The sequence below is a fragment of the Phocoena phocoena genome, chromosome 9 (genome assembly GCF_963924675.1).
Source record: "Phocoena phocoena chromosome 9, mPhoPho1.1, whole genome shotgun sequence".
Taxonomy (NCBI): Eukaryota; Metazoa; Chordata; class Mammalia; order Artiodactyla; family Phocoenidae; genus Phocoena; species Phocoena phocoena.
The window spans coordinates 62,003,356-62,015,865 of record NC_089227.1 but is presented as its reverse complement, the minus strand read 5'-3'; the positions used below and the strand labels follow the sequence as shown (position 1 = coordinate 62,015,865).

The 12,510-nt window shown below is 35.7% G+C and overlaps 1 protein-coding gene across 6 annotated transcripts in view; it reads left to right on the top strand.

The window, feature by feature from the left end:
• The window catches only part of NT5C3A (5'-nucleotidase, cytosolic IIIA), a 41,465-nt gene extending 29,462 nt beyond the window's left edge, over positions 1–12,003 (top strand). For 2 of the 6 annotated variants that reach the window (XM_065883917.1, XM_065883921.1), the window contains 8 exons: positions 2,509–2,607; positions 3,928–3,997; positions 4,993–5,039; positions 6,270–6,355; positions 7,824–7,913; positions 9,279–9,441; positions 10,034–10,234; positions 11,150–11,840. In XM_065883917.1, coding sequence (XP_065739989.1) covers positions 2,509–2,607; positions 3,928–3,997; positions 4,993–5,039; positions 6,270–6,355; positions 7,824–7,913; positions 9,279–9,441; positions 10,034–10,234; positions 11,150–11,251 — 858 coding nt within the window. In that variant the 3' untranslated portion in view covers positions 11,252–11,840. Of the gene's footprint in view, positions 1–2,508; positions 2,608–3,927; positions 3,998–4,992; positions 5,040–6,269; positions 6,356–7,823; positions 7,914–9,278; positions 9,442–10,033; positions 10,235–11,149 lie in introns of all 6 variants that reach the window. The other 4 variants (XM_065883919.1, XM_065883922.1, XM_065883920.1 and 1 more) reach the window with 3 other exon arrangements.
• The last annotated feature ends 507 nt before the right edge of the window (positions 12,004–12,510 follow it).

Here is a 12,510-nt window from a genome sequence, read left to right as displayed (position 1 = left end):
TGTTTAGCCTATCAGAAACCAGCCTACTTTGAAGTCCTGTTTAAACATGGCTTTTTAAAATTAAATGTATTGGGGTTTCTCTGGTGGCACAATGGTTGAGAGTCCACCTGCCAGTGCAGCGGACACGGGTCCGTGTCCCCGTCCGGGAAGATCCCACATGCCGCGGAGCGGCTGGGCCCGTGAGCCATGGCCGCTGAGCCTGCGCGTCCGGAGCCTGTGCTCCGCAACGGGAGAGGCCACAACAGTGAGAGGCCCGCGTACCGCAAAAAAAAAAAAAAAAAAATTAAATGTAATATGTAACTTGCTTGAGGCAGGACATCTTCCTCAGTATCAACACACTGAAACAAAATGTCTAATTTTCTTGGCGAAAATACAGTAGGTGACATATACCCTCTATTGCTTTCATCAACGGGTTAGTTATCGAATCAAGCATATGCTGGTTGTTATGCATCTGCCAGTTAAGGCAGAAGTAAGAGCAGAATTTAGTTAGGGGATCATTTACTAGCTAAGGTATTTGTAAGGGAACAACAAAAGTGATATTCCAAAACAGCAGTGATTCCTAAAACTCAACAAGAAAACGGTATAAGCATCATGTCATCATATCTCTAGCTTCTCCTGTCTGACACAAAGTAGACACATGGTAAGTATTTATAAAACAAGTGAATGGATATTAATGAATGAAAAAAAGGAACGTAGGGACAAATGCCTATTGGTTTTTCTCATCTATTAAAAAATCACAATGAAATAGTGATTTATTTAGATGATTTAAATAACCTTCTTTATTCTTTTGAAACCCTTTAAAGTCTATTTAAATTAAAAGGATCACTGTATGAAGGTTAGTTGCATTGCAGGTTATCCTATCCTATTTAAATATGGCTTTTTAAAATTAAGTGTATTATAAGTCCAGGTCTTTCATTCATGAAGAAAATTTTAATGTTCCCACTTCTCTTTCCTGTACACTCTGTATTCATCCTCCAGTCTCAGGAAAACATTTTAGCTTTTTTTCAGATTTTCTAATTTTGTCCATTATGTAGTGACAACATGGAACCTAATAGACTTAACTGGTCAGACTCTCCTGTAGCAGAGATACAAGGTCTGGGGAATTTTTCATAACTGTGTCCATAACACACATGAAATATGTTAATATTGGTGATAACACACCCATAATAATAGGATATAAAGTAAATAAATATTATCTGATACAAACCACTATAGAATCTTGATTTGAGGTTCATTTTCTTTTTATACTGTGAGCTGACTATTAAATGATTCATAGTTTCCTTCCCCCAGTCTTCTTGTACAGCTGTAAGAGCACTGTGCTGGTGCTGATTTTACTCTGATCAAACTCTGATCAATTTCATTATATCTGTGATATGGTAGAAAAGAGAAACAATATTTATATAACATTAAATTGTTGAGCAAAACTAAAGCCTGCATAAACCAGCCTAGTGGCAGCTTCTAAGCCCAGGTGGTCTAATACCTAGTAGGGTCTTAACTTGAAATAAGTCCATTGTAAAATTTATGCCAAGAACAATGAAGTTTGGGGGGATATAGTACAATAAAGAAGCAAAGATCTTGAAGCAACTTTTCAAATTAAATACATTAATATTAATTTCAAAAAGCCAGATGCAAGGACTTCCCTGGTGGTGCAGTTGTTAAGAATCCGCCTGCCAGTGCAGGTGACATGGGTTCAAGCCCTGGTCCAGGGAGATTCCCACATGCTGTAGAGCAAACTAAGCCTGTGTGCCACAACTACTGAGCCTGCGCTCTAGAGCCCGCAAGCCACAACTACTGAGCCCACGTGCCACAACTACTGAAGCCTGCGTGCCTAGAGCCCGTGCTCCGGAACAAGAGAAGCCACCGCAATGAGAAGCCCGTGCACCGCATTGATGAGTAGCCGCTGCTCACCTCAACTAGAGAAAGCCCGCGCACAGCAATGAAGACCCAACACAGCCAAAAATAAATAAATAAATAAAATATTTTATTTAAAAAAAAGAATGCATTTTTTTTAAAAAAAGTACTGTTAAAACTAAGGTATTTACTTAAAAAAAAAAAAAGCCAGGTGCAAAAGTGTGTAATGAGAGTGAGATAAATTATGTGCATATACATGCATGATTGCAATCATAAAAATGAAAATAATGGAAAATTGATTTAAATGTTTACTTGTTTATCCTTGGGCAGTAGAATTACAGGCAATTTTTATTTCTTTATACTTTGGTTTTTTTCTGTGGTAAACATGCATGACTTTTATAATTAGAAAGATTGCATTTTCTGATAATGTATTACAAATGTAGTTTTGCCTTAATCTTCTAGATGGAAACTACTGATGTGCTTTAAAATTTTTTGTATAAATGGCAACTTGATATGGTGGTTTGCTTTTTTAAAAATAATGCCCCAACATTTTTACATCTTTAAAGAATATAAGCTTTTTATATTATTCTGCTTAGTATCAAAGGAACCTGGGGAAAAAGGAATTAAAAATAGTTAATTAATTTCTTTGATTTTTAGATGCCAGAATTCCAGAAAAATTCAGTTCGCATCAAGAATCCTACAAGAGTAGAAGAAATTATCTGTGGTCTTATCAAAGGAGGAGCTGCCAAACTTCAGGTGAGTAATTATCAAGAAGCCTTAAGTATTAAACCTTTATTTTTCATGTTCAAGCAGACTCATTCATCCTATGTGTTGCTACAATCTAAGTAAAGAAAGTTTCGATAGCAAGCTTCACCCATCCTTTTGGAATGTAAAATCTAAGAGATATATCTAGAATTGGTCTAAAATACTCAGAATGACCCACTGGAAACAAACAAAATTAGTAGCCTTGAGATAAATTTAGCTTTTCTTTAATATTAAGTGCTAAACTAACTAGTGCTATGCATAAGTATTAAACCATCTTAAGTAAAATATTAATATTAATAATATAATATTCTTTAAAATGTGTACAGTTTCAAGTTGTTCTTTTAATTTAATTAATCACAGTAGTTCAGGACTTTCCTGGTGGCACAGTGGTTAAGAATCTGCCTGCCAATGCAGGGGACACAGGTTTGAGCTCTGGTCCGGGAAGATCCCACATGCTGCAGAGCAGCTAAGCCCGTGTGCCACAACTACTGAGCCGACAAACCGCAACTACTCAAGTCTGCACGCCCTAGAGCCCATGCTACACAACAAGAGAAGTCACCGCAATGAGGAGGCCGCGCACCGCAATGAAGAGTATCCCGTGTGCCGCAACTAGAGAAAGCCTGCATGCAGCAACGAAGACCCACCGCAGCCAAAAAATTTTTTAAATAAAATAAATCATAGTAGTTCAAAGTAAAATGTAACTTTATTAGGAGATAGATAACTTTTTTTAAAATTCTTTCCTTTTTTTTTAAAGGAATGTTTTACATGTAAATTAAATCAACAGTCTGGATATTCAGTAAAAACTTACTCTTTTTTTTAAACATTTCTGAAAAAATATTTAGCCCAGTCTCCTAAGTTTCAAGAGTTGGTAAACTGTTGCTACGTATCATTCATTCATTGGTAGAGTTTACCTAAATAGACAAGTTAACTCAAGAATGTAACAGTTTCAATAACGAAAAGCTTCATATAGTTTGCTTCCACTGCATTTTTGTACATTGACCAAGTAGGTTGAAATTGTGCAATGTTTTATTGCTGTCAGGAATAGTAACCATATTACCTGTGAGTGCAAATTCCTATACCGATTAGTGAGATTTTGTTTGGCGACAGTGCTGGGGCACTTAAGGTTCACCTTGTAGTTATGGAAATTCTCAGGACTTGATATATGAACTGCATTAGAAATCTCAGTGTAGACCGAATAACCTACAGTGGAGGGCAGGGACGGAACACAGTCTTATGCCTCTAGGAAATGTGCATTAAGTGTCTGGCCTTGGTGGCTGTAATTTCATAATGCCTTTTTCCCTTTTCTTACAGATAATAACAGACTTTGATATGACACTGAGTCGATTTTCCTACAGAGGGAAAAGATGCCCATCATGTCATAGTAAGTGTGGCATTCATAAACAAATTTATGAAATTAATCATTATTTTAAATTCCTTTTCTACCTGTATTATCTATGAGATTGCTTGGGGTTTTTTCTTCTTTATGGACATTGAAAGTGAGGGAGCCTTATTATTTTATTATTATATTTTTAGGATTTGTTTTCCCCATGTTATGTAAATGGCTTGTTTTCCTGTATGGTTTTGGTTGCAAGAGGAATGAAGACTTCTGAAATTTTTCTCCCAAATGTGGTCTACTCAGGAAATATTTAAATGAATTTAAAACTTTGAATTAGCCTAAAGAAACAGATTTATCAAATGCTTTGTGTTTTCTAGGAATGTTACTAAATTTTTGTGTCATTGATAAACTAAGTAAAAGAGTGAGTTACTAAATAAATATCCAGTTAAAATATGTTGTTAGGATAATATACCTTTTTTGGTTTCCAAACTTGGCAGTGAGTTTTTAAAATAATACTCTTTAACCTGATATAAGCCCTCTCACTAACTGTTGGAACATGTGTAATTTGACAAATCATTGATAATTTATTTTTAAAAACTACTAAAAATTGTACCCTTTGGCCCAGTAATTCCTCTCTGGAGAATTTCTAATCAAGTAATCCCAAATGTAGGAAAAAAGCTTTAGATCCAAGGTTTAGATTTTAAAACCATTAGATTCTCTAGGAATGCCATGTGAATTACAGCACTAACACCAAAAGTTGCAATGACCATGCTACTTGACTTGGCATTTAAGTTAAAAGTAATAAGTTATTCATAGAACTAGTAGCATCAGAGTATTTCTTTTCTTTTTTTAAATTTATTTTTTAATTGAAGTATAGTTGGTTTACAATGTTTAGTTAATTTCTGTTGTACAGCAAAGTGACTCAGTTATACATATATATACATTCTTTTTTATATTATTTTCCATTATGGTTTTTCCCAGGATATTGAATATAGTTCAGAGTATTTTTTTTTAATGCCTAGTTTGCTTTCTTTCTTTAGATGTCATTGACAACTGTAAGCTAATTACAGATGAATGTCGAGAAAAGGTAAACACTAACTATAATCCAGAGTTACTCAAAAACTTCATTACCCTTTTTGCTGAGAGTTTTTTCAGGTTCATTCATACAAACAAGAATGGTTGCAAAGTGCTTATAGCCATATCTGGCACATAGTAAACACTCACAGGTCTTAGGTTTATTGTATGGACTATATGCTCCCAACTTATTTTAATGAAAAAATTAACAGTAACTTTTTAACAATAACAATAAAACTTACATGAGAAACTTTTAATAGATTACCAAAATATTCTGGTGTCCTTACATTAACTGGAGAATTAAAACAAAAATACTGTGATGGGAATTCCCTGGCCATCCAGCAGTTGTGATTCCGAGCTTCCAATGCAGGGGGCACAGGTTCGATCTCTGGTTGGGGAACTAAGATCCCACAAGCCTTGCAGCCATAAAAAAGTACTGTGGTTTTATGTATTTTGTCCCCTTAAATTGATCAGGAAACTGGCTCAGTTCTCTACTTCCTTGAGTAAGTGTCTATCTGTGTCTGTTTTAACAAATAAGACTCCAAATATGAATCAAATTGCATACTTTCATAGGAGAACAAGAGTTTTTTGGTAGTGATAATTTGATTACTGGTTTCACTGAATTACTGACCTGAAAGTACTTTTAAAAAGCAAGGTAACTTTTAAAAAAATTATTATTTTATTTATTTATTTATTTTTGTCTATGTTGGGTCTTAGTTGCTGCACGCAGGTTTTCTCTAGTTGCGGCGAGCGGGGGCTACTCTTTGTTGCGGTGCGCGGGCTTCTCATTGAGGTGGCTTCTCTTGTTGCAGAGCACAGGCTCTAGGCACATGGACTTAAGTAGCTGTGGCACACGGGCTCAGTAGTTGTGGCTCACGGGCTCTAGAGTGCAGGCTCAGTAGTTGTGGCGCAGGGGCTTAGTTGCTCCACGATATGTGGGATCTTCCCAGACCAGGGCTCGAACCTGTGTCCCCTGCATTGGCAGGCGGATTCTTAACCACTGCGCCACCAGGGAAGCCCCCGAAAAAGCAAGGTAACTTTTTGCAGGTATATTTAGTTATATGTAAACTAAGACCAACAAAGATGTCTTCAGTGGATCTATGCATTAGTTAGGCATGATCTAATCTTTACCATATAAAGCAGTTTGTGGAAAACACTTGCTTACATTGTTTTGCTTTCTGTAAAACTAAGCAGCTTAATGACAACTCTGTAGTCTTAATGATTGTTATTCACTTATTTCTAGTTACTGCAACTAAAGGAAAAGTATTATGCTATTGAAATTGATCCTGTTCTTACTGTAGAAGAGAAGTACCCTTATATAGTAGAGTGGTAAGTGTGTATTGGGTGATGGGAGGTTTAAAAATATAAAATAACATTACAGTTACAACTAATGGTTTTCCCCTGTACTGTATATAAATAGATTCATAGATTATCCAGTGAGTTAGAGCAGTGATTAAATATGACAAAATGAACTCGAATTCTCTAATCACTGCAACAGTCTAGAATTTGTTTTGTTAATATGAAGATCAGTGGGAATAAATTTAAATCCTGCACTCAAGCCTTAAATTAAAAAGAAGAAAAAATTTTTAAGTATATGGACAGATGTGGCTGAATGTATAAAGAAAAAGAAATAGGATTTAAGTTGACTCTGAACTTAGTTGGAGCCAGCAGGTGACATAGTTACTGAGAAATGAGCCTCTGATGTTGGTTGCATTAATCAAAATGCAGCATTCCAAGCAGACCGCAGTGGAAGCGTTGTGTTGAGTCCTGGGAGAATGCTATTAAGAGAAATTTTGACAAACTTAGTCTGTGTCAAAGGAGTCCACTAAGATAATCACAGGAACTGGACATCCCATTTGAGGAAGATTTCAAGGAATAGAGAGGATGCTTTGATTTGAGAAGCAACAACTTGTGGTTTTAGTCTCAAGAGACTAGGAATGATGTTACTGGTTTTCATTATCCCATTACCTAACCTGAATACGTTGCACACTTAATTAGTGTTTATGGTATGAAACACTGAAAAGAGGTTAGACTTACTCTACATGCCTCTCGAAACAGAACTAGACTTGGAAGGCTTAAGCCAACTGATTTCAACATGATGAAAGAAAGGACTGTCCAGCAGTTAGAACTTTCTAGCAATGGTATAAACTTCCCTGGGAGAATGAGCTCACTAACATGATGGGAGCTGACTCAGAGAAGAGGGTCACTTAGGAATATTATAGGTGGATTTTTAGATATCAGCTAGAGAGGTTCTAAAGGCCTATTATACTGAGATGCTATAGTTATAGGTGGTTTTATGTAATTACAAAGCACCTATATATAAAAATTTCCATAGCAAGAATTTTCTCCGGCTCACTAGGCAACATCTTCAGTACTTAGGCTCTTCATGAAAATTCAGATCACATACAGGTGGGAAAAAATGGCTTAGCTCTAATTCTCACTGCAATCAGAGAAATGATTTTGCCTCCCTAGCTTCAATTCAGTTTTATCTGTAGACTGAGGACAGAGTTACACCTTGTATCCTTTCATTATCTTATTAACACATTTAAATTAAACCAGACTTTGAGAACTGGGAAATACAGTAAGAACATGCATATCACATTTCGAGACACGTGGGGTATAACATTCATTAGTGATGGATTTAAATCTCTAAAATTTAAATTCAAAATTACAATAAATGAAATGCTCATTTTCTCATACTGTGAAGAATGCTTTTTAATAAAGAAAATAGTCTTAATTTGCTTTAATTGATATTCTCTTTTTCTTTGATAATTGATATTCTCTTTATACTTTCCAGGTATACTAAATCACATGGTTTGCTTGTTGAACAGGCTTTACCAAAAGCCAAACTTAAAGAAATTGTGGAAGAATCTGACATTATGCTCAAGTTAGTTTCTCGGGTGTTTTTTTTGTTGTTGTTAATTGTCTACGGACTTGAACTGTTGTTATATATGTATTCAAGTGTGTTTTTTTATTAAAATAATCTATAAAATATCACCTATAAAAACATATCCAAAATATGCCACCTATCATGAAACAGTGGTAAGATAAGGAATATAGAATGACATATTAGATAATTTCAAGACTAACTTAAAAATTTATGAAACTAAGACCATTTTGAAATATTTTAGCAAAATACTTTTGAAAGACATGAAATATGAAAGGAATGTTTATAAATCAACTTGAAAAGGATTTTAAGCTCATAAGTCTGTTTCTGTTACATGATCTGCCTTCTGAATTCTCAAACTCCCCTTGAAAACTACTATCTCTAGGAAAGGTGAATATGTTTTAGCAGGTAATAAAAATATCTGTAATATATGAATTATATAAACTTTTTTTTTTGTGGTACGCGGGCCTCTCCCTGCTGTGGCCTCTCCCGTTGCGGAGCACAGGCTCCAGACGCGCAGGCTCAGCGGCCATGGCTCACGGGCCCAGCCGCTCCACAGCATGTGGGATCTTCCCGGACCAGGGCACAAACCTGCGTCCCCTGCATCGGCAGGCGGACTCTCAACCACTGTGCCACCAGGGAAGCCTTATAAACATTTTTAAGCTTATTTTCAGTACTGTTTACCACCTCTTAAATTTTTCAATTCATTGGGTGAATATGATGATATTTCTTTTTTTCTTTTTTTTTTTTTTTTTGATGATGCTACATTTTAAGGTAATCTGCTTCTAAGGAGCAAAGCATTAAATTGTCAGAAAGAGTGTGAGGACAGCTAGTAAGTATTTCATTCCTTTGTAGGCAGCTTAACCTATAGTGCATTAAGAGTAAAATGAGTTTTGATTTTAAGATCAAGACATTACCTATGGCTGCCACATCTTAGGTAAGAGAGATGCCAGATGTAAAGAGAATACACCACTCTGCTTTTCTTACAATAAGGAGTAGATGAGCAAGATGACGAGCAGGAGGTCTTCCAGCTCACCTTTTGTGGGTTTTTCAAGGTGTGCTTCAATTATTTGCTGTAAAATGATATACATTCTGAACTGTAGGTTTATATCCATATTCAGTGCAACTCTAAAATCATCTAATTTGTACTGTTAAAATTTACTGAAAGGAGGATAAAAAGCTAACCAGTTTGAAAAACTTGCAGTAGTGTCATAGACAACAGTAACAGCCCTCTTGGGCAGTATTTTGAAATGAGAATATAAATGAGCCATAGAATCAAGTAGAAATATTTAGCTTTTATAACTTATAGGTGAAAAGGAGATATACCTTGCTCTTTAACACTCACTTCTTACCTCCATCTTACAGGGAAGGATATGAGAATTTCTTTGATAAGCTGCAACAGTACAGTATTCCTGTGTTCATATTCTCAGCTGGTATCGGTGATGTACTAGAGGAGGTTATCCGTCAAGCTGGTGTTTATTATCCAAATGTCAAAGTAGTGTCCAACTTCATGGATTTTGATGACAATGTAAGAATAGCAAATCATTCTTCATGATTAATTTTAGTATCAGAAAATATTTTAATCGTGTAAATGCATTTTAATTTATTATTTAATGTATATTCATTAAACTAGGCCAAGTTGATAGGCCTGCTCTGGAAATCATCATCTCTCCCAGGGTTATATCTATATCCATGTTTTAAAAATAATATACCAAAAATAATAATAATAATATACCCTTCTGTTTCTGAAGCTGCAGACTAATAATAAAATTAGTAAAACTTCTTTTAAAGTAATTTAATGCAGCAATTCTGAACACTTAATATCCATAGATGGGGAAAAAAGTGAATTAGAACTGACATTATTTGAATGAGTTCTAAGAAAGACAATATATTATGACATACATAAAATGAGACCTTTTCGTTGGGAAACAAATGAAAAGTGAAAATTGGGTTTTCAAAGCATTGTGCTTTCAGTGGTTTTCAATGGTTTTCAGTGCATTTAAAGTGGCCTCTAGGAAGTCATTAACTTCTCAGAGCCCTTCTTACCTATCATGAATGTAAAAATACAACAAGTAGAACTTGCAGAACCTATTGTTTCAGAGGATTTATATTTTTAACAGGGGCTGCTCAGAGGATTTAAAGGAGAACTAATTCATGTGTTTAACAAACATGATGGATCCTTGAAGAATACAGAATATTTCAATCAACTAAAAAACAATAGCAACATAATTCTGCTGGGAGACTCCCAAGGGGACTTAAAAATGGCAGATGGAGTAGCCAATGTTGAACACATTCTGAAAATTGGATATCTAAATGATAGAGTAAGTATATAGATGTGATTTAATTTTCTTTAGGAAAAAAAATTAGGATAAAACTTTATAGACAATCATTACCAAAGGGTGCCTGAGAAAGTAGTTATTTTAGAGACTTTTTCTTTTTTAAATTTATTTATTTAATTTATTTATTTTTGGCTGCGCTGGGCCCTTGTTGCTGCGCACGGGCCCTCTAGTTCGGCGAGCGGGGGCCACTCCCCGTTGCACTGCACGGGCCTCTCATTGAGGTGGCTTCTCTTGTTGTGGAGCACAGGCTCCAGGCGCGCAGACTTCAGCAGCCGTGGCACGTGGGCTTAGTAGTTGTGGCTCGCAGGCTCAGTAGTTATGGCGCATGGACCCAGTTGCTCTGCGGCATGTGGGATTCTCCCAGACCAGGGCCCAAAACCGTGTCCCCTGAGTTGGCAGGTGGATTCTTAACCACTGCACCACCAGGGAAGCCCCAGTTATTTTAGAGACATTTTGATTTCTCTTTATTCCTTTACTTTGGTGATGATTAAAGGAGTTGGTATGTACATACGCATGCTATAGGGGAGGGAGAGTGTACATTCTAAATGAGGTGTCTCTGACCTCTCCCCACTAGAAGCCCATATCATTACTTGTTGAGAATCAAAAATGTCTCTAGACATTGCCAAATGTTCCTTGGGCACTATCTCCCCAGTTGAGAACCACTGGGCTAGAGAGAAATCATTTCAGAAGAAAAGCCACCATGTGGGAAACTTCCTATGTCAATGAGTTTTAAAATTTTGAAAGTATTTCTTCATTTCAAAGGTTTTATGAAAGCAAATTAATTTATAACATTTTACCCAAAAGATTTAACATAGCTGTGAGATTTATACTGAGATTATTTACTTCTCCCCCCTGCATATTAATTTAATTTTTGTGATTTTTTTGGTTGTTGATTAGGTGGATGAGCTTTTAGAAAAGTACATGGACTCTTATGATATTGTTCTAGTAAAAGATGAATCATTGGATGTAGCCAACTCTATCTTACAGAAGATTCTATAAACAAGCATTCTTCAAGACCTCTCACCTGTGGGTACAATTGATGCAAGAGCTGCTCATCTGTTCATCTTGTTAAAAGATTTTATTTATAATATATTCTTGATCTTGAAGTTCTTCCTCTATATTACTGAAGTATTTTCAGATTTATTGACTCCAACTGGAAGCTCCTTTTTCTCCATCTCTCTCAACACACTCCTCACTATATTTTTTAACAGATTAAAAAAAAACTTAGAGCAAAAATTTGAAGAATAACTCCCTACATTTCCATAGTGAATTTTGTAGCTTAATGTTATTATGACATTTTTGAGAAGTCTTTTTACATTGGGAAAGTTTGTAGACGTTTAAAAAGTTTTATGAAATGGTGAAATAACGTGCATGATTTTGAGTGTTGTCGTTTTTATAATTTGGGTGAATTATGCTGATGGTATTAATCATCTCCTAAAATTGTGTTGTTTGGTTATTTTGTTTGGTGAAAATCGGTATTTACCAAAAAATATTGGCATTTGATGTTTGAAAAAAAATCTATTGGTATCTACATGCCACTAATCATTACAAAATGTTCTATATTGAAGCACTGATGATGAAAATGAAATGAAAAGCCTTTTTAACTCTGTCAAGACTATTATTATTCATTCAGCAAAACCTGCCATGTTTTTGTGTGTGATGTATGAATCCTAATGTCCTTGTCATAGTGGCTATTTAGATTATTTTCAGATTTACATACTATAAATATAAAAAGATTTTTGCAGAGAAAATTTAATCTGTCCTTCAGAAAATAATGGGGCCTAGGAAAGTTGTTTTCCCCCTTTGAAAATATTAGTAAAAGAAGTACTATATTGAAAGTCTAAGCGTTTCAGAAACAGCCATAGGCAGAAAATAAAATATAGCTGGGTCTCATGCTGACTAAAACAGAGTACTTCAGGGTTAGGAACTGACATTCCTCTGTGCAGTCTGACTTCCCATTCTGAGTTTTGGCTGCCCCATAATGGTTTACACAAGGCTTAGACTTTGCCATTGTGATAAATTTTTTTTTAATAAATTTATTTATTTTATTTATTTATTTTTGGCTGTGTTGGATCTTCGTTGCTGCATGCGGGCTTTCTCTAGTTGCGATGAGCAGGGGCTACCCTTTGTTGCGGTGCGCGGGCTTCTCATTGCGGTGACTTCTCTTGTTGTGGAGCACGGGCTCTAGGTGTGCAGGCTTCAGTAGTTGTGGCTCATGGGCTGTAGAGCGCAGGCTCAGTAGTTGTGGCGCACAGGCT